At 48.9% G+C, this 20808-nt stretch overlaps 2 protein-coding genes across 2 annotated transcripts in view; one reads left to right on the forward strand and one right to left on the reverse strand.

The window, feature by feature from the left end:
- Nucleotides 1–1081: 1081 nt before the first annotated feature.
- Nucleotides 1082–2411, forward strand: LOC144036922 (uncharacterized). Its single transcript, XM_077547899.1, has 3 exons — nucleotides 1082–1241; nucleotides 1320–1381; nucleotides 1569–2411. Exons 1-3 carry the CDS (start codon nucleotides 1219–1221, stop codon nucleotides 2333–2335), a joined length of 852 nt encoding a protein of 283 aa, XP_077404025.1. The 5' UTR covers nucleotides 1082–1218; the 3' UTR covers nucleotides 2336–2411.
- A 1218-nt stretch (nucleotides 2412–3629) lies between these two features.
- The window catches only part of arid1ab (AT-rich interactive domain 1Ab), a 44377-nt gene continuing 27198 nt past the window's right edge, over nucleotides 3630–20808 (reverse strand). Inside the window, exons 5-20 of the mRNA XM_077547856.1 lie at nucleotides 14754–14994; nucleotides 14245–14334; nucleotides 13991–14161; nucleotides 12812–13112; nucleotides 12215–12357; nucleotides 11667–11764; nucleotides 11369–11578; nucleotides 11087–11291; nucleotides 9532–9664; nucleotides 8910–9085; nucleotides 8704–8833; nucleotides 8506–8622; nucleotides 8206–8302; nucleotides 7303–8122; nucleotides 6807–6937; nucleotides 3630–6692 (exon numbers count right to left, since the gene is read on the reverse strand). Coding sequence (XP_077403982.1) covers nucleotides 4893–6692; nucleotides 6807–6937; nucleotides 7303–8122; nucleotides 8206–8302; nucleotides 8506–8622; nucleotides 8704–8833; nucleotides 8910–9085; nucleotides 9532–9664; nucleotides 11087–11291; nucleotides 11369–11578; nucleotides 11667–11764; nucleotides 12215–12357; nucleotides 12812–13112; nucleotides 13991–14161; nucleotides 14245–14334; nucleotides 14754–14994 — 4863 coding nt within the window. The 3' untranslated portion in view covers nucleotides 3630–4892. The remainder of the gene's footprint in view (nucleotides 6693–6806; nucleotides 6938–7302; nucleotides 8123–8205; nucleotides 8303–8505; nucleotides 8623–8703; nucleotides 8834–8909; nucleotides 9086–9531; nucleotides 9665–11086; nucleotides 11292–11368; nucleotides 11579–11666; nucleotides 11765–12214; nucleotides 12358–12811; nucleotides 13113–13990; nucleotides 14162–14244; nucleotides 14335–14753; nucleotides 14995–20808) is intronic.

Consider the following 20808-nt stretch of genomic DNA (forward strand, 5'->3'; position numbering starts at 1 on the left):
AGGGTCTTCCTAGGTTTCCTTTTGCCATTTTGTAACGCATATTACAGTTGCAAATAAAAGAAAACTCCTCTACTTTATCACGCGGTGCCATATTTTGAATCTATTTTTTATGACAAGTACTTTTTATGGGGTATATAATATTGGGTAAAAACTACCCGGCAAAAGTGATGGTGTTACTTTTTATAGCGAAAGTGTTCAAGGCATCAGAAGTATTAATTGAATAAAAACATAAAATACCTTTTTAAATGATTTGGTCGGCGTACTATATTGCATCATAGTGAAAGCTGTTTGTGTGTTAAAAAAAAACAACTAAAGATGACAATAAAAAATGTCATGAATTGAAGCCAAAATGACATTGAGTATCTTGCATGTGAAATGGAAAGAATTCCGACTGTAAAGATGGAAAAAGAGAGAAAGGAGCGGTCGCCAGTGCTATTTCCTGTCCCAGGAAATTGTGTCTTTGATGTAAGCCACCGCACTCATGTGGTCATCAGTCGCATGAGAACAGGAAGGAAGGAAGTCATCTCCCTATATTTTATTTTATCATATCTATGGTGGGAAAAAAAAGTCTACATATATCCCTACCACCACCCAAAAAATATTTAAGACATTTAAAATATATATATATATATATATATATATATATATATATATATTTGATAAATTATTTTGAAGTATTCACACCCCAAAATTGGAGACTTTGTTATTTACCCATCATTTTATTAGTTGTAAAATACATCATCTGATGCACCTGAACGCATCATCAGTTATGTAACCTGGTGTCCTCGTGTTTCAGATCTTGCAAAAATTAATGTAATACATGTAAACATTTCGGGGGGGGGGGGGGGGGGTACACAATTACAGAATATTAAAGTGTATAATATTTCTAATAAACATACACCCCTATTTGAATATACTTAAGAATACATACACTGCATTGTGGCTTCTCGTTGACAGGTGAAAATTCAAACAAGTCTTCCTCGCCGTCTTCTTCTTGTGAATATTTGGTGGTTGGCAAACAACGTGATGGCGCTTTTCCGCCACCTACTGGTTAGAGTGTAACACAAACACACGCACACACCTGATGGCCATCACGTTCATCAGAATGGAATCGGGCGGTTTAAAAGCGACGTGTTTGCGTTCGCTGCTGTGGCAGAGCAAGTAGCTTCGCTTTGATTTGTGTGGCTGCTGTCGCGTTGACCGAGGCTGCATGCTTAAATGGCTTGTGGAATTTATTTGGGGTAAGTAAGGCGCTAGATGAAAGGAAGGATGTGAGTGTGAGGTTTTTTTTTTTGTGTCTAAGCCGTTTTTTCGTGTAGGGTCTTGCTGATTTGCTTACTTCGAGCAGAGCATGTTCGCTGTTTGTGGGCTTCTCAAGAAGGTAAGCATATACATTTTCACGTTTGCCTTTTGAAAATTTAATTTGGGAGCAAGTTGCCTAAATAGTTTTTGGATTAACTCAAATACTCGCTAAAAAAGAATGCAAATGTTGTAAAGTTTATTTCCTGAAAGTAAGTTCATTGAGTCATCAAAATTCCATTAAAGCTTCTTCTGTTTTGTTTTCGTAGCTCAAGGCAAGACATATGTTGGCTTTGTGCAAGGTGACGGCGGTCCGAGGCATGACGGACGCACCGGCAACTCTCCCCAGAATCAATTCAGACAAGTCTCTCGTGTTCAAGCCTTGGCCCGAAGCGGCAGTAGTACAGGAGTGTCCGCTAATGGCTACCGAGAATCCGAACCGTCGTCGTCTCTAGGTGGCTACTCCTCACTCAAAGTGGTTCGACTCCGCCCCGTGGCCACCATCGCCAAGAAAGCAGTTCCCAAAAAGTCCCGCCTCTCGACAGCCATTGCGAGTTCAGGGTCTTTGAGCAGGTTTAACGCGCACAAGTCCAACCTGGAAGTCAAACAATCTGCAGGACTCAAGAAACCAAACGGTGGCAACCACTCCCCTCCGAAGTCATCCAGTTTGTTCTTGCCGGGTTACGGCACGCGCAAGTTCTTGGCTAACATGCAGACCTCAGCCAACGGCGCTGCCACCAAAGTCCTGATTGGTCAAAAAACAGAAAGACATCACAGAAAAACCTACAGGAACCACAACAAGGGTCATAAGGGGTTCCAAAGTAAACTGCAGCGGGTGTCCAGCGGTTCATCTGAGGCGGGGTCAAACGGGCAACGCTACTTCCCTACAGACGTCCTAATGATCCCCAGCCGCTTCGGTGGCTTCCCCATCAGGCGCCTGAAGGACCCCGTGACCCAAAAGAACCGTAGGCTCAAGTCTGCTGCCCGCCATGCTCACTCGGACACCAAGTGGGCCAGAGTCAAACTACGTTCCTGACCATGGGATTTGTACGTTTTCCAACACTAGTGACAATCACCATTTTAGTGTTTTGAAAATAAAAATTTACACGTGATCTCTGCTCGTCTCTGTGCTGCTTTTTACACTTTTAGAATTAGACTGCGCTAACTCCATTTTTGCCATTTTGAAGTAAAGTGCAGAAATGAATGAAGACAACCCTTTTAAGAAATACTGGTGTAACTCTAGGTTTCAGTTCAAACTAAGCCTGGCCCTTTAAGAATAAGAACAGTATGGTGGGGGTTATGTTGCAGTACCGCACTTTGGCCCAGGGGGGCGGTAGCGGTCCAGAGGGTGAATGGCAGCACGGGAGCTTGATCTCAGCGCAGTGAATGTTGGTTGAAAGGAAGAAATGAAGACAAAAAAAAGTTTTGTTAAAACAAGAGGCCATGCCTGTTCAGTCTCTGTATCACCGTTGAGAGGTCAATGGACAGGAAGAGGAATAACATGGGTGATCCGGTCCTGTTATTGCGCAAAATTTAAAAATGGCTGTACTCTTGAAACTCAAGTTTTGCTTGCTGTATTTAAAACACACACACACCGCAGGTAATGGTTCACTGGAAATATCTGGACTATAAAATGTACATTTTATTCAACTGTATAAGGGGTTGAGGTAATTTACTTCAACTGTATAAGGGGTTGAGGTCATTTACTTTGAGCTACGCTGCCATCTAGTGGGCTACAGTTGTATTGCACACAGGGTCAACTTTGTTCTTTCGCAATTCGTCTATGGACCCAGCGTTATTACTTCTCCCAAAACTAGCAAGATGACTTTTGATAGGATTTTAATTGTTTTAATGCTTTAATTTAATTAAAAATACTGAAATATCAGCATAATCATGCACTAATGCGTTTTAAGTTCTAGTACAAAACTGCGGGGGGGGTGGTGTAGCATTTTCAAATATTCGTCTATAATTTTGTTTCAACTCTGCCCAGCTCTTTTTTGGGATCGGCAGTAGGGTACTGTATGTGTGACTAACCAAAAACAGAATCAACTGTATTGCATTGTCAAAACATGAACATTTGCCCTGATAGCAATGTTTCACTCATCTGTTGGCCGTGTATTGCTCAGGCCAACGCCATCAAAAAGTAGTGCTTTGTCGCCATCTTGTGGCATCTACAGTAAATTAAAGCTTTTATTCATGGCAAGAGCTTGGCCCCTATCACCCGAGAATAGCGAAACACTACTGCATTTCCTCACGAGTGGCCGTTCGAGGAAAGCTGTAAAATACCACGTTAAGATTGTTACTTAATAAATCCACAGCACAACTCTTAGCAAGATTTAATGTACATTTATTCTTAACACGTGGAACATATAGTATAAAGATTTGATACTGAATAAATGATATTCATTGAGCCAAAAAAAAAACAAAAAGGGCAGGGGGCCGGGGGAAGAGAGAAAAAATAGGGAGGCAGGGAGGGGATAAATTTACATCAAGTTTTTAGCTACATCATCTGAAATACAAATATGCAGAATCCGCATCACTGGGGGGAAAAAAAACAAAACAAAATAAAAAGTTTTTCTTCATCAAGGTCTAATTGTTACTCAGACATGATTTTTTTTTCCTCTGGTTATATTCTCTACAGCCGCACCAGACAGTCTCGCCGTGTCTTGTGTGTGTTAAGTGGTAATTCTTAAAAACGGTGAAGCGACAGAATTGAGAACGAAAAGAAAGAGAGAGAGAGAGAGATAGAGAGGGGTGCGTAATTCATATACAACATGGTTTTTATATACAGCGCAGCCGGGCGGGTCTGCTTGGATCTAGCGCCGAGGACCAGTCCTAGTACGAGTCATACAATCAAGGGACAAAAGAGAAGAAGAAGAAGAAGAGGTCGGGGTGTTGTAGGTTCACCTTACTTTGGGGTGGGGGTGGGGGTGGGGGGGGGGGTGGTTGGTTGCCGTCGTCATCGTCGTCGCTTTCGACATAAAAACTACAGTTTGCTGCCGAGTCGGCGTATCTCAGTGTGAAACAGTATTATTACAGTATGTCGACACTTTCTTTGAAGGTGTACAGTACAGGAAAAAAAAAAAATAGTCCTACAATCTACTGCACAGGAGAGCACACGTGTCCGCCCCCCCGAATGTGGTTCCTGTGTGTGTGTGTGTATGTGTAGGGAGGGGTCGGGGGGTGGGCCGAGCATTACAGCAATCCCGAGTCCTCGGGGGGACAAAGCAAGCATCCCCAAAACTGACTGTAAACGAGACAGCAACTTTGGTTACAGTTATTTTTTTTTTTCTGGATATTTTTCTATTTTCATTAAAAAACAAGTCCTTTCAGGGCTAAGCGCGGGGTGGGGGGGACGGGCGGGTTTGGGGAGGAGGGGGGACGGGGGTCCCCATCCATTCGTCTCCTGCGGTTATCTTTCTACTTCATGGTATTCCTTCCTTTTCGCGGTAGAGGGAGAAAGACAGTGGAATCCGAGGTGATTTTTGCATAAATTAAAAAAAAAAAGTTGGACAGTCAAAAGTTCTGCTCACAAAAAAGTCGGGGGGGGGGGGGGGGTTGTGGGGGGAACGGAAGGAGGACCTCCACGGCTGTCATGACTGGCCGACCAGGAAGAGTACGTCACAGATGACCTGCGACACGGCCGAGTTCATGAGCGGCGATACGGACACGTCCAGCAGCCGCGACTCGTACAGCGTGAACTCCGAGTGGTTCTCGTCCAGCCGGGCCAGGGCGTGGAGGGCCCGCGCCGCCCTGCGCATCATGTCCACGCTGGTGGGCTCGAAGTGCGCCTGCATCTGCAGCAGCGTGCTCTGACTCTGCTGATACTGCGTGGCGGCCAGGCTGTCCTCCAGGAAGCCCAGCAGGTTCCCCACGCTGCCCTTCTGCACGGCGATGGCGCGCGCCGCCAGGCTGTCGCCGTGCGCCAGGTTGGCCAGCAGCACCACGGCCATCTCGCGGCACACCGCCACCTTGCGCTCGCCCACCAAGCGCACCAGGGCGCCGTACAGCTTCTCCAGGCGGCTGAACGGCGGCGTGGCCAGGATCAGGTCCACGTTGTTGTCCTGGATGCTCAGCTTGCTCAGGGTCTCCAGGACCAGTCTCTGCGGCGACAGCGAGCCGTGCGGGCCCAGCGTGGGGAAGGGGTCCAGGGCCTCGGCCGAGGGGCACACGGCCCAGTGGAGCAGGCCGTCCAGGAGCGGCAGGCAAATGCTCTCCGAGTACACCGAGAGGTCCAGCTGGCCCGAGATGTTGGCCAAAGTCACCAGGCAGTTCTCCCGCAGAACCTCCAGGCAGTCCCACCACCACTCGTCGCGTTCGCAGCTCACGCCCTCGTCCTCCTCGTCCTCCTTCTCGTAGGTGACGGGCGCCTGTTTGCGCTCGGGGTGCCGGTGGTGCAGTAGGACCAGGCGGCCCAGCAGCAGAAGCAGACCCGGGTGCTTGGACATCTCCTGGTCGTTGCCGGGCACGAAGGAGAGGCTGCGCACGATGTTGGACACGCAGACGCAGCGCCGCGCCAACGAGTCCTGCCAGTCGGCCAGCGTGCTGAGCGGCGTCTCGTCTTTGCTGTGCGGCTCGTCTTCCAGGATCTTCACGTTGCGCCGGCTCTGGAGCTCGGGGTTGATGCTGAACAGGTACTTGCCGTTCTCCTTCTGCTCCTCGGCGCCGCCTCGCACCGCCTCCTCCGTGACCGAGCCTGGCCGCGCCGAAAGGACGTCGTCGATGGTGGCGGTCACCGGCGCGCACGCGGCCAGCGGCGTCTCCGCGAGCTGGGACCCCGGGACCTCGGGGCCCGGGATCTCCTGTCCCGGTCTGGTCTCCTTGGGCGAGCGCTTGTGAGCCTTGAGGTGCGCGACGCGGCTCTCGAAGTGCGTCTGGATGTGCTCGGTGATGTCGCCGCCGCCCACGCTCCAGTGGACCAGACCGCTGTCGAAGCTCTGCCGCTGGCCCAGCTTGGACGCGTGGCTGCCCTGGAAGGGGTTCTTCTTGCGCACCACCTTGATGGGGAGTTTGTCAAACTTACTCGCCTGCCTGGGCTTCTCCGCGTTGGGGTCCTGGGATGACCCTGAGGTAGCAGGTTCCTTGACCCTGGGCTTCTCCTCGCCTTCATCCTCGTCTTTCTGAGACCGTTCCTCCTCCGCCTCCTCCTCTTCCTCCTTCACCCGCACCCTGGTGTCGTCCGGCACATCGTCTTCGTCATCCTCCTCCTCCTCGTCCGTGTCGACGACCTCTCCTTCGGGCATCGGCATGTCGTCGTCCGAATCTTCCGCGGCGTTGGGGTCGAGGAGGGTGCGCTGGCCGGGGTCGCCTACTTCGTACTCCTTCAGGATGCCGAAGATCTCGATCAGGCACCTTCTGAAGTACTCCACCACCAGCTCGAGGAATCCAGGGAGCTGCCAAAGTGGAAAGTCAGACGAGTTAGCGTCAAGCTGTTCTTGCCAGTTCATGGCAGTGTTACTGAATCTTCAATGTACTCGTACAGGAAATCGCCAGTTTATGGAACGTACCTGGCATAAGTTAAAAGTGGTGATGCTATTGTCGTCATAGAGTAAGATGTTGATGGTGTCCAAGGCCCAGGTGCTCTCCGCGAGTAACCCTGACTTTAGTGACATCATCACACGCCACGCTTCAGGCGTGCCTGTCAACACAACAGAAACAAACAAAATAAGCCACAAACGAGTGACATTTTTTCTATTTTGCATGTTTTTTATTGGGGGTTTGTTCCCGACCCGGAAGTGTACGTCGCTGATGACATACTCACAGTACACTGGTTGGGAATCGATCCTCTAGCACTTCCTTTTATTATCATTTCAGTAATTGTTTTGTAGCATTTTTTTCCCCTCTGTGTGTAAAGTTAAAACCTAACAGGGCTTAGATGAGCAATTACCTTAAGTGTTGGCCTATTTTGTATTGAAAGAACGAGCCAATCAGAAGCACAAAAAAAAAAAAGAGCTTGTGGCGTCTTATTAAAAATACCGATAGTCGGGAGTTGAATTTGTATACCGATGTCCTTCATGGTTAGCCGTCTTCGTGGCTTGAGGTGCGGTTGGGAGCATTCCACCGAGCCAGGAGGAAAGCCCACATCTCGCCGCATCATTGGCTGCTGCACGGGCGTCTGTCCAATGTGGGAGGCGGGCACCGGGGGTCCGGCTTTCTGCACTTTGATGCCCGGGTGCATGTAGGGGGACTTGCTCGGCGACGTCCTGCTCTCCATGGGCCGCGGCATGGGCGCCGGACTGGACACCTGAGGAATATGGTTCTGCGACGTCTGATAAGTCGACGGCAGGGGTCTCGTCATGGGCGGGCCGGAGCCGCCGGGTCCGAAGGGCGGCTGCCGCTGGTTGACATGGCCGGGCCACGGGCCTTCGTGGTTCATGCGCTGATCCGACGACATCATCTCCTCGGAGCGGTTCATGCCGTGGTAGCCGGGGGCCTGGCCGGGCACAGGGGGCCCCTGGCGGTTGTGATAGTTGGGGTAGCCCATTTCGTTGCGGCCCTGCCACATGGGGCCCTGGGGACCATCGGGACCCGAGGGCATGGGGCTCGCCATCATCTGCGGAGGCATCGGCGACTGGGAATTGGGCCCACCGGACGACGGTCCGCGGTCCCGGCCAAAGGGAAAGGGGAACTGGTTCTGAGGACCTGGGGGTCTCCGCTCCCCTCCGGGGTAGGCGTTGTACTGATTATACATGTCCTGCGGACCCTGGGGCCCCGATGATTGAGGTCCTGGGGGCTGCTGACCGCTGTAAGGGACGTTGTACATTTCCCCCTCATGGCGTTTGGCGGGGGGGCCATAGCCGCCATCGACGGGACGCTTGTAGTTCTGTCGACAATCAGGCATCTTTTTTATAATCTTTAAACTTCCTGTCTTATGTTGAATCTTATTTACAATCTGAAAGTCCTTACCGGTTGCTGCTGTGCATACATTCCAGGTTGTTGGTTTGGATATGGGCCACCAGGGGGCGCTCCTTGACCAGGATACTGATTGGCATAGGAGTCGTGTCTATGGAGCCATACAAAAAAAGTCACTTTCATTGCACTTGGGATGAAATTGTGTACAGTTGACAAATAAATGGTTTATAATACAGTTTCAAATTTTAATCACTGTCAAATACCATATTTAGTATAACTTTTATTGCTGTGTGTGCATCAGAACATACATTTGAAAAACAACATAAAACGTACATTCAAATCTAAGTCATTTACCGTTGCTGGGGCGGTCGGCTGGGCGAGTACATCCCCGCGTCGGCTCCGGAAGGCATCATGTTGGGCTGAGCTGCCCCGGGTCCCATGCTGCCGTCGGGGCCCATGCTTGACTCTTGCCTGTATGTCGAAATGAATGTATTTAAATCCAGTGGATCAAGTACAGAATAACCCAAAAGAAATTCACAGTCGAACCAGTACCTGCGGTCATATCCATAAGGATATTGCTGCCTCTGGCCCATTGGCAGACTTCCCATGGGTCCCGGTGGGCCTCGGTTGTACTGTTCTCCCATCCCGCTGTTAGGGCCAGGCGGCATGAATTGTTCCCCAACTTAAGCACAAACACCCCCTTTTGTTAGTGACCCTTTTTTAGCATGTGATCAAACTCTGTCTGTTTGTCTATTCACCTTTCCTCATGCCGCCAAAAGGATCCTTGTTGGACTCGTAGGGACCCATCCGACCCATCATCTCGGGGCCACTCATTCCGGGCTGGTAGTTCTGAGAGTTGGGTGTCATTGCATTCCTTCTGGAAAACGCTGGGTCGCTGCTGTCGGCGAAGGGATCCTGCAAATTGACGCTACTCCTGCAAAGAAGAAAAAAAGCATAAGTATCAAAGGAAAAAAAAATTGTAGGCAAAAACAAAACAAAAGTGTCCAATAGAGATGAAATGTGTCCCCAAAGTCTGCATTCAAAATGGCCACACGCTTTTGCACTCGTAAGCAGCTCGTTAGGGAGGAGGTTTGTTTACGTCAACAATTTGTGTATTTTGATCACGTCAAGCTGGCATTAACGGGGCGTATCCAATAGAATCGGTTTACGCTGCACTCGTACTAGCAGAAAACTGATACGCAGCAGCAGATTTTCTCCACATTTGAAAGAGGCCTGATACTCGATTCCATGCGTTTTTTTCTGTTCACGCTGCCATGATTGCTTAATCCCAATTGCGCCACTTGAGCCAACCCGCGTAAAACGTGGCATTTCGGCCTGTATTGAGCTATTTGTCGCAAGAATGTCTTGTCCGAGTCGTACCTGACACCAGGCATGGGAGGCATTTGTGTGTGTGGGGTGGAAGCCGGGGTGGGAGGCTTCAGTTCTCCCCCCTCTGCCATGGAACTACTGGTGGACTGAGGAGTCTGTGGGCCTTGGAGTGATCCAGAACCAGCTGCAAAAATAAGAACACAAATTTAAAACCGTATTCATAGAAAAACGGTCGCATCCACTGCCAATCTGTTGGGAGTGGAAAAACAGCTTAACCTCTGACAATGACAAATAGCCAGCCGGGCTGTCAAGGCGGTGACGTTCGCATCTGCGTATGATGCCCGCTGATAGATTGTGTTTGTGTGAGACACAGTATCGTGCTCCTGCTCAGGACTCAAGTCTGATGACTCACGGCTTCCCATTCATTAAATTGCGGGGCATACACACACACACACATGCACGCTGGGGTCACTGCCAGGTTACGCTTATTCACAATGTCTCACGTCACCATCACGCCTCTCTCGCTGGCTCCAACTCCCCCCTCCTCTCCCCCTCCCCCCGGCAGGGATTTCCCTTCTACGGGAGGAAAGGGGGGAGGAGGAGGAGGAGTGGGGGGAAGGCAGAGTCAGAGAAATTGTGTGACTTTTACACACTCGAGCGTCCCCCCACCACCACCCCCCTCCTCCTCCTCCTCCTCCCCACGCCTTTCCATTCATCATTTCTGGCTCAGTACTAATCTCCAGGGAGTGTTTCCTTTGTAGCCCTGGGCCAGGCACCAATCAGGCGGCGAATATGAACCCCCCTTCCCCCACACACACACACACACACACCCCACTCTCTTTCTTCATCGTAACCAGGACTAGCTGACAAGCACCCTGATGTACAGTAAACCCTCCCGCTATACTGTAGATTCCCAAGCAATCGTTTATGAGCTTTTAAAGTATGTAGGCAGGTCCGACTTTAGAGTTGGACACCTTCAATGTAGTACTGCATTGTGCCACAACATGCCAGGCGGCACTGCGCTACGCTGGGAAAAAATGCAGAGTAATTTAGAGCAAGAAGCAGAGACGTAAGCGCCCCCTACTTAGTGTAAACGCCAGCAATAGTCACGGTTTTCACAAAGCAAAGAGAAAATTTGCCAGTGTGTATTTTTTTTTTGTATGCTCTGTTTGTATGTGTTGCTGCTCCATGTCGAAAAAAGTACCAGTTGTTTGCAGTCCGTACCGCATACTAAAACTAGCCTGTGTCGTTTGCCTGCATTGTACTAATGTTCTACACTGTGTAGTAGAAGAGAAGAAAACTCTCATCGCGGCTGTAAGCTCTATTTTCTGCTGTGTCAAGGTCAGCCTGGTACACTTTGCTCTTGTTTTGGTTCTCCATGTGGAGACGTAATTTTGCTGCTGCTCAGTACAAGGGCAGATCTATTTTAACGGTGATACATGGCTGCTGGCATTGAATTTGACTTTTGTTTGCTTTTATTGCATATCTTTTACCCACGTTGGATTTGTTTTAGCACCTTAAATAAATAAAAGATTAGTTGCATCCTTCAATTTTGTCTGTGCCAACCTTTGCAACGAAGCCCGCACACCACTGGTTTAGTACATACCGGGGCTGGGCGGCTGGATCTTAGGCTGGTTCTTTTTGGTGTCCGTATTGAAAAAGTCCGCGGGCGGCTCCTCGCCACGCTCGATCTTGCACTCGAAGGCATACAAACACTGGATGTACTGCTTCTTGAGGGAACTGGCCGCGCTGCTCGACGTGCCCACGTTGAGGTTGGTGGCGAGCTCCCGCCATTTCTTGTTCTTGTTCACCTTGGGTGGGTGACCGTGAGAAAGATGTGGTTCAAGGAAGCAAAAAAACGCAAACGGCTAACGAAATCCCGGCATACCTGGGTGAGGCCTCCGATCTCTTTTACAGATACATAGAGTCGGAACAAGTCGAGAGGCTTGCGTCCAACGGCGGGGAGGTTGTTCATGCCCATGGCTTTCTCCTCGGTGAAGGCCAGGTAGCGGTCGACCCACATCTTCCTCTCAGGCTCCGGGCCGAGCTCATACAGGCGAGTGATCTTCTCGTTGGTGATAGTTGAAGAACTCGATTTCTGCGATGAATCAAATTGAGGAATCAAATTAATAAAATACTTTTTTTTTTTTAAGACAAAGTGTCACTGCAACGATGCAAACGCCCACCTTTTTGGATTCCGTCTTCGGAGTCCCGTCCACTTTGTTGTTTATCTTCTGGGCCTGGTTAATTTTGTCCATGCCAAACTCTGAACCAGGAGCCATTCCTAAAATGGTAAACAAACAGAAGATTACAAAATCGCACCCAAGTAATCAGGCGGCTACGAAAGTGATTCCCAACCACTGCACCGCGGCGCGGCACATGAGAGATCATCAATTGTGCTCTGGGAAATGATCCAATTTCACATCACACATTCACTGCCAGCCATTTTAGAGCATTTTACAGTATATCGTGTTCTTTGACAATATAAGCACAGAAGCCAGCCAAACAAAGTCTAGAATATCTTCAGCTGAAAAAACGGTTAAATTAACCTGTGCATTAACCTGTAACAATTCATACAACAGAATAATAGCTTTGTGTTCAACTAAACAGACCCAGATTCCATAATAAGCAAGTACATTTGCGAGTAAACGAAGAAGATATCATGACATTTATTTGGTGGTGTGCAATACGTAATTTGGCTTAATAAAGGTTGGGTAATGCATCATGTACTCACCGGGGGTGTTGTTGCCCATGTTTGCGCCTATTGGATAAGGACCCGGACCTCCCTGGTTCATCATACCGTGCATGCTGTTCATGCCCGGGCCGTATGGAGATGCTGAGCCCATCATGCCTTGGGACATGGGGTAGCCAGGTGGCCTGTTGAAGAGAATTTTATAGCTTAAAAAAAACTTCTGTACCATCTTTTTCCAGGGTCAGGTTTCTATTTAGTAAAAAACTCTGCTTTTGTTCTACCATTGTGGGAAAAAAATATAAAGCACCATTTTTATATTGAGTGACTCTAGCATTTGCCAAAATCATGATGACTGAATGTCTGGAGGCTGATCTGGCATCCTCGCTTGGGAAGGACGTGTTTCACTGATCCGCTCGCTCGCTCGCTCTCTCCCTCTCTCTACCTCCCTCCTCCTCTCTCCCTCTCTCTCAGATAAGTACTTGGTCTGCTGCCATGTACTCGAACTAAACACAGCACGTGGGAAAAGCTGATCATTTTTCATGGTCACAGAGCAAAGCGCACACATGCAGTCTTATTCAGCTGAAAGATTTGCACTCCAAACGCAATGAGTCACATTTTGCCTTGTTGCACTGCACCCACCTGTTGTGGATGGAGTTGCTCGGTCCGTGGTGCATGGAGGGCCCGTCTTTCCTATTCATTCCTGGAGGCGGACACATCCCGGACACCACCTGAGGAGGTATGTTTCCGATGTTGGAGCCCATGCCAGGGCCGTAAGGCCTGGCGCCCATTTGGCCGGGGCCTACTCTGGCCCCGGGGGGCATATTTCCGTAGGGCGCCCCGCTGCCCTGGCCGGGCATGGGGTTCATGGAGCCGCCCATGCCGGGGCCACTTGGGTAGTTGGCATTGGGCATCCCTGAGTAGCCGGGCGGCCTGGGATAACCTGGAAGTATATTTGACAGTAAAAAAACTTTAGGAAGCAGGTTAAGTGGCCAAATGTGATTTGTATGTATTATCAAGTGACCCATAACAACCATTATCACTCTGTTAATTACTTTTTGGGTACAAAACGTTTTTTTTTTGTATTGTACAGAGATATATGGAGTTTTTAGGCAGAAAGCCGTTTGTAATGGACAGAACTGTTATCTTTGTAACAAATACAGCGCAGCTTAACTTCTGTCTAGCAGACGCTGCACTAAACAAAATAAAATAAAAAAATAAAATGAAAGGAAAAAAAATAAAAATAACATTTGAGATGGTGGGTGTCCGACTGTACGCTCATCAATATTTCATTAATGTATGAGGATATCCCATTTCCCCCCCCCACAACCGCTTCCATGAACCATATCTGAATTCAGCCACAATGGAGAAAATTTGTATCTTAAATTATTCAGTCAAAATCCGGCCTTATTCTTACTACCAAGCGACTTCACACAAACGCTCGACTTTGCTTTATGACCGCCGACTGTTTTCAAAGCTGAGTTTTAAGTGGATGGACGTCTCAGCCGTGCTTCTTCAGACTATATCTGATCGGTCTCTGTGGTCCAGTTCTAAATTTACCTATGTGCCGCCTATTATGACAAGCGGGACTTTATCAGGCCCCTGGTGGTCTGTTGCTATTACTCACTGGGATAACTTCTTCAAAGTTCACAGAAGCTGCCTTCCCGACTTCAAAGCAAAGGGATAATTTGATACGTATAGAAAAGTGAGAAGAAAATGGAAATCTGGGTTATCTGCATAATCGGCCAGTTCTATCCTTAAGGAGGATTCCAGTCGATAATGCGCTATCTTCTCAGTGGTACCCTTTTAGTGAGGCCTCACCTTGAGGGCCGTACTGGCCCCCCTGAGGGCCATAATTTCCCATGGAGTTGTTCTGGGGGTAGGGTCCCATTCCGCTATGCATCTGACCCCCCGAAGACTGGCGTGGAGATAAGGCAGAGCCAGGTTGTCCCGGGGACCCGTAAGGCGGCATCTGTGGGTTACGCATGTACACTGGAGGGCGAGAATTGGGAAGCTCTGTCATTAGGAGTTGTCGTGGATTAGAATGACCCCCAAAAATCCAAAGAATAACCCACCCCTGTCTTGGCCCATGGCCGACTGGTTCATGGAAGAGTGCATGATGCCGTCTGACTGGACACTGGGCGGCCGGGGAGGCATCTGATTACCTGTAAACACACGCAGATTCGATAAACATTAAACGAGCGTTAGAATAATGATAAACAGCGATTTCTAACTAAAAAGACATCAAATGTAACCCTGCCACTGACACAGTGGCTGCTGTTTGGATGGTTTACAAGCATTGTGATAGTAGATGGAGACTTAATGTTCCCATCTGGCAAGTCGCTTCATGAATTACAAATGAGAGCGCTCGTGTTTTGGAGTGTGCCAGCATTCACTTTGGACTCCAAAATATATCATGCTTTCATGCAGCATCTGACGCTGTGTCAACTCCTCAGTGAAAATGCATTTGGAATTAGTCAGAGTGGTTGTTTTCTGTTTACGGTGCTTAGTCAGGCAGATCAAAATTGCTTCAATTTCTCGCTGTCTTTAAGTACTATTCAAATATTTTGACATTTGTATTTACCTGGCACAGCAGCAGGGGACAGAGGGCCGGTGCGAGAGGGCGTGACGCTGGCGGGGGAGCCCACGGGCGACGGCGACGGCCCGCGTATACCCGACAGGTGGGGCGACGTGTGCGGCGAGAAAGGCGACTGGGCGGGGTTGCTCTGCTCCCCCTGACTGCTGGACACACCTGAGGTGCTGACACCTGGGCTCAGGGCGCCCTCCGTGCCGGTGGGAAGGTCGTCAATGGAGCCTGACAGATCCTGGAAGAGACGCACGGACGTCGGGTATGATTAGAACGCCTCGCTCGAATAAACGCTCCCTTTTCTCCGTCAGGATGAAAAGTGTGTACAGTCAAACATAACAAGTGAGGCTCACAATTAGAAGCATAAGAAAAATGCAGTCATCGTTAGCATAGTTGTGGTTCACTACTCATAAATTCACCTATTTGCCTTCTTTTTCTTCTGTGGAAACGTTCACAATCTATTTGCTGGGGAAAAAAACACGTAAATGGTTTTGGTGTTCTCTCTAAAACTTCATACCACAAAAAAAAAAAAAAATTGCCAAAAAGGGGTAGTTGCGCCGATGTGGCATTGTTAGAGTCTTGCCGGCTTGAAGCACAAAGGCCAGCGACAAACATGTTCGTGTGAAGGTGAATGTTTACACGGCAGCTGCTCACGTGGAGCCCACGTGCTTCCTCAGAAATGCAAACTCATCTGCCAGTCACGTCGGAGGAAGCGGGGAGGAGAGGGCGGGGGGGAGAGGGCGGAGGGAAAAGCATTGCCTGGAAGGTGGCCAACAATTCCCATAGAAATCTCACACACTCGCAAGGCTGGCTGCGGCCCCTGAAGCCGGCGGTTTTTGCACTTGAAACGGTGCCCGTTGCTATTTTTGGGATGTGACCTGATGGAGGAACCACAGAGGGAGCGACAGGAGGAGAGTGCTGATTCACAATACAGCCGTCCAAACCCCCCCCCCCCCCAACCCCACCCCAGACTGCCTGCACAAGCCAAGGCCTCTCTGACCTGCACGGGTGAAGCATATGACACACAGCAGGCAGGCCAATTATGTTGGATTATTCCACGCAGAATTGGAAAAGCTCACAGATTTTCACAACATGTTCCTTAAACTCTCAAACTTTTTGGGTCCAGGCAAGAATTTTTTTCCAAAGACTCCGCATAATCCTAAACGCCAATTTAACATAACTAGGGATGCAATGATTAATTGAATAACCTAAAAAAACAACAGCAACACAATCATATCAGAGCTTTTAATTGGCCCAAAGCTAAGTTATAAAGTGATTGCTTCATTATGTTTGTTTGTTTATGTAGGTATGCACTTTTAAGTTATACAACATGATTTATTGCAAATATTTTTGCAGACAATACAGGCTACGGCCCACTTACCCCCAGATTGAGAACCATTGCCTTTAACAACCAAGGTTGTAGCTACCATTATTGCTGGATGACATTTAACCCTCACCGACACCCACCCAAGTTCCACTGAGACCTCACAAGACCCGTTTGTGTGTCTGCCGGCCAGCACAATGACCACCTTGGTAGCCGCCATCCACAAAAGAGAGTCCTTCCATTGTAAAGAAAAAACACCCCGACATCTATCTCCATTGCTCGGCCCGCCCGAGACCCCGAGGCGAAAAGGGTCGAGGGTCAATTTGTGTCGCTACCTCTCAGGGGCAAAGGGGAGTCGGGCCTGTTGGTAGGGGGGGGGTCGGTGAAATCGGCTGGCACACTTCAGTCAGACGACAAGCAAGAGACAAGGTAGAAAGTTGGAACTGGATTTGAGGCAGGGGTCAACAAGCAGGCTTGATTTGTCATGTCTCTTCTTCACTTTCACAAAAGAAACCAAATGGTTCCATTTTTATAATCAAACAAAGAAGCTCCCATTACCATAGAGAAAAGGCAACACATTGCCTCTGTTAAATATGCTCATTTCAATAAGGAACAGCAGCTGATCTCCGACTAAATTAGGCAACGAACACATTCAGCTAGTCATGTCCGTTCTGTTCTTTAAAGCTGCCGTTTCCACAATGGAAAAGCAGTTGTTTTTGGAGGCCAAAACAAATGATTTCAGTCGCATGCTAATTTCACAAAGCAAAAGCAGCTGATCTCAGTCTATTGTAAATTCGGCTCGTCATGTCTGTTTCGTTAGCTGCCCATTTCCACAGAGGAAAACCAGTTGATGTTTTTGGAGGACAATAACAAATGAACTCCGCTACCATGTTAAATTAATCCACTAAGGAAAAGCAGCTGATCTCAGTCTATTGCAAATTCAGCTAGTCATGTTTCTTTTGTTAGGTGCCATTTTCCAAGCGAGCTTGACTAGCCAAGGAGCCAACATAACTCCATTAAGAATAAAAACAATAGCTTGACTAGTCATGCCTGCTCTATTAGCTGACGATTCTGGAGAGGAAAATCAACCAATTTCCAGTTTTCTTTTCTAACAACAAATTAGATCAATTAGTCGTGTCTTTACTTTAGTCCGTTAACTCCACTAAGAAAAAGCAACTGATCTATGTTTTCCTTCTCTCTAAAAAGCAATGAATAAACAAGCTTTACAAAGAAAAAAAAAAACAATGACGTTTGGTAGCACAACAACAAACGAGATCTACTAGTTTCATACAAGTTGTACTAGTCTTGACTGACAATTTCACAAAGGGACTAGTCATCAACAAATCAGCTCGACCAGTCGTGTCTTTTCTATTACATGCTAGTTACACAAGGAACAGCGAATCATTTCCCTCATTTTCCAGCTCCACTGGTCATGTCTGTTCCAATAATTGAAAATTCCACTAAGAAAAAGCAATTGATCACCATTTTCTTGATGTTTTTGGATGCCAAGAACAGACCGAGGTACCAAGTCAAGGTACCACTGTACTTAAAAACAAGTCTTCTTGTCCCTTTAAAATGAAGTAAACACCTGATAAGTGACAGCATTGGCTCCAGAGTCCCAATCGGTGCAAGCGTAGTACACACCAACCCAACCCACACTGGAACACGCAAACGCTGCTTTCCACACCCCCACTCTGCAGCCATCGATTTTTCCCGGCTCAATACTGCACGCACGCACACACAGCGGCCAGTTCTGCTGACTGCACAGGCCCGGACAGCGAGGAGCAGAGGAGGGAGCAGTGCGGTAGTGGTGGTGGGGAGGGGGAGGGGAGGGGAGGGGAGGGGGGGCTTATTGGCGGTGATAGTAATGCTGCCGTGGCTGTGATATTCAACAGTCTTAATTAGAACGGAAAGGATGGCGAGGATCAGAGCGCAGTGGAGGTGGAAGAGTAGAGTGATGGCAAGGTTGCCGTATAAACACAAGTTGGTCAGATAATGATATTGTGACAAATGTAAAAAATAAATAAATAAAATGCACACAAAGACAATTAAATGCTATTGTTATGCCATTGTGAAAAGTGCAGAAAGGACACCCCAGAAAGGACAGATCCGCAGCTCTTTCCCGCAGAGCTTCAAGCTTCCCTCTGTGGCAGCCATTTTGTGCTTCCCCAGCTCTGCCTAACATGGAACTTCACGAGGGGAACACGACAAACTGCAGCTTGCTCGTGATGGTTGAAGCTAGGGAGGGGATGTGATATTTTATTTAGATTTAGAATACAAACGAGTTGGAGAAATTAATTTTAAGGACAATTTTTTGTGTGTGTGGGGGGGGGGGGGGTTGAAAAATGCAATTATCGTTGTATGGACGCAGGCCAATTCCCGTGTTCTCCACATCTCCTGAGTCATGCGCGCTCTCCTCTGCTTGTCTTAATGTATTCCATTTGCAGATTACTTCACTGAGTCAGTCAAGCCCGACCACAGCCATTAGTCTGCCAAGCCAGCCGCTCGCTCCTTTTTTCTTTTTTTTTTTTCTTTCTTTTTTTTGAAAGGGCCTGCGAGTGGGAGCAGAGAGTAAGCGGCCTTGAGATAATGACACATATCTGGAATGTGTGACACAGACCAGTCGTGGAACTAGATCTGGCGCTAAGAAGCCCAGCGTGACCTGGTCAAAGTTCACCTGTCAGTCAAACCGTCTACCACCTAGGCCTAGAAAAAACAAAAAACAAAAAAAAACGCTTCATGTGCTTAAGAGGGAATGGGGTATGGCTTGAATCTCCACGGCTGCCATGGTTACCGCGATCCACGTGCTTGACACATTAGGGCCGACACAGCCCCTCGCCTCCGCCTCCCCCTCCCCCCGCTGGCTGGCTGGCTGCTGCCATCGCTGTCTGTCTTGTCGCTCACTCTTGGGCCTCCCTGTGTGCTTGCCAGGGTCACTGCACAGTCAAGCTACTACAAAAGGAGCTGAAGAAGAAGCCTGGAGGAGGCCCGTTATTGGAACGGGAGATACCTCAAAAGGCGCCACTTATTCAATCACACACTCGGCCGAGCCTTTGCAACCAGGGTGGACCAAACCGGTGAACCTCAAACTCTTCGCACAGCTGTTTGTTTGTCACGCACTCTGACGCTGCAATTAGCACTTCAGACAGCCATTTTCTTTTATATTTCAGCATCTGTGGCTGCTAACGACACAATATCAATAAGATCACGATAAAAGCCAGTTGCTGGAGTGCCTGTCGCTCCCGATAGATGACAGATCATCTCCGGCGTGTAAACAATGTCACCGCAAAACGTGGGACAGTAAACCAGACCTTCCCGGGCTGCTGAAGCTTCGGTAGAGGCCCGATTCAGCCCGGGCGCGAGGTTTTGCAGGGCTGAGCTCAACCATAAGGGGGCACTCCCATTCCACTGTGAGGGAAAGAAGTGGTGGTGAAAGGAGGAGAAGCAAGGCAAGGCAAGGCCCCTGCCTCATGCAGCAAGAAGCAGCCATTACAGGGTTTCACATCCAACACAGGCAGATTGGACACTCGGCACTCCTCGTTCCTATGTGGGGCGTCAAATAGGTGCCTCGCAATCCTTGGGGGTAAAAAAAAAAAGAAAGAAGAAAAGACCAAAGGGGATGAAACAATGAAAACACACAAACAGATGTAGGTTACAACCACACAAGAGCTTCTCCCCGGAGGTCGTCACCATTACACCACAACTTCATCACCGTCAGCCACGTGGGCAGAATTATATAGATGGAAAAGCATGAATAGGCAAAAGTTTGGGGAAGAACATTTAAAAAGGGGTCTTTTTTTTTCCCAGGTGAGAATTGGGATCAAAAGGTAAGGAGTTACTTTTTAAATGCTCCACATTAGCCTAATTGGAGTTCTCCGTGGGAGGAGCAATAAAGGTGGGACAAACACTGCAGCAGTCTGTGTGTCGCCCGACGGAAAGAGGTGGGAGGGAGTGTGTGTGTGTGTGAGAGTGTGAGGGGGTTCTGATTGCAGTGAATAATGTGGAGATGGTGTGTGTGTGTGTGTGTGTGTGTGTGTTGGGGGGCCTTTTGTGGTGATCACAATAGTAACGGGGCGCCCCAGAACTGAGCACAGATGCCCCCAGCGAGGCAGGCAGCTGCCCAGCCTTCGTTGAGGGCTTCTGGCCTTCAGAGAGCTGAGGGATGGAGGGGCCTCGGGGAGATGTGGACAGGGAGGGGAGGTGATTGGGGGCTACATCCAGTCTGCCTGCTTTACAGAGAGGCGTCGGCCCCTCCCCTCTGTGCTGTCACACATTCCGGGTGTCTAGAGGGCGCTGCAAATATCGCCTAATATCTAGCAGGGGGATGGTGGGGGATTGTATAGCGAGGGTTTATTTGGCGGAGTGAGGGGTAATTTCATTGTGGGGACCCTCTCATCCATCCAGGCGAGTTCCGGGAGGGGGCGGGGGTGGGGGGGAGAGAGCCGGTAGAACGCCGAGGGGACAGACAGACAGTGCTGCAGTCAGCCACAGTCTTTGTGCTGCAAAACTAGCTCAGCCTAGCACAAATGGAGGCAGAGGGGAGGGGCGCGGGAGAGTGTGTGAGAGTGAGCAGCAAAGAAGGGAGGCATTGGGGTGGGGGGTTGTTCTGTGTGCAAGCTCACACTAGAGCGCAAACACGGCGCACTCGCTCACCGCCAACAAACCAGTTCACCCGAGCGAGTAAAAAAGCAAAACAACACACTTTGTCAGCACATTGAATTTTCTCGA

The sequence above is a fragment of the Vanacampus margaritifer genome, chromosome 17, assembly GCF_051991255.1.
Source record: "Vanacampus margaritifer isolate UIUO_Vmar chromosome 17, RoL_Vmar_1.0, whole genome shotgun sequence".
Taxonomy (NCBI): Eukaryota; Metazoa; Chordata; class Actinopteri; order Syngnathiformes; family Syngnathidae; genus Vanacampus; species Vanacampus margaritifer.

Excerpts from the sequence above, each read along its gene's own strand:
- LOC144036922 (XM_077547899.1), top strand. The coding sequence starts at position 1,219 with ATGGCTTGTGGAATTTATTTGGG. Across the intron at positions 1,242-1,319 it reads GCTTGTGGAATTTATTTGGG|GGTCTTGCTGATTTGCTTAC; the intron begins GTAAGTAAGGCG and ends TTTTTCGTGTAG. Across the intron at positions 1,382-1,568 it reads TTTGTGGGCTTCTCAAGAAG|CTCAAGGCAAGACATATGTT; the intron begins GTAAGCATATAC and ends TTGTTTTCGTAG.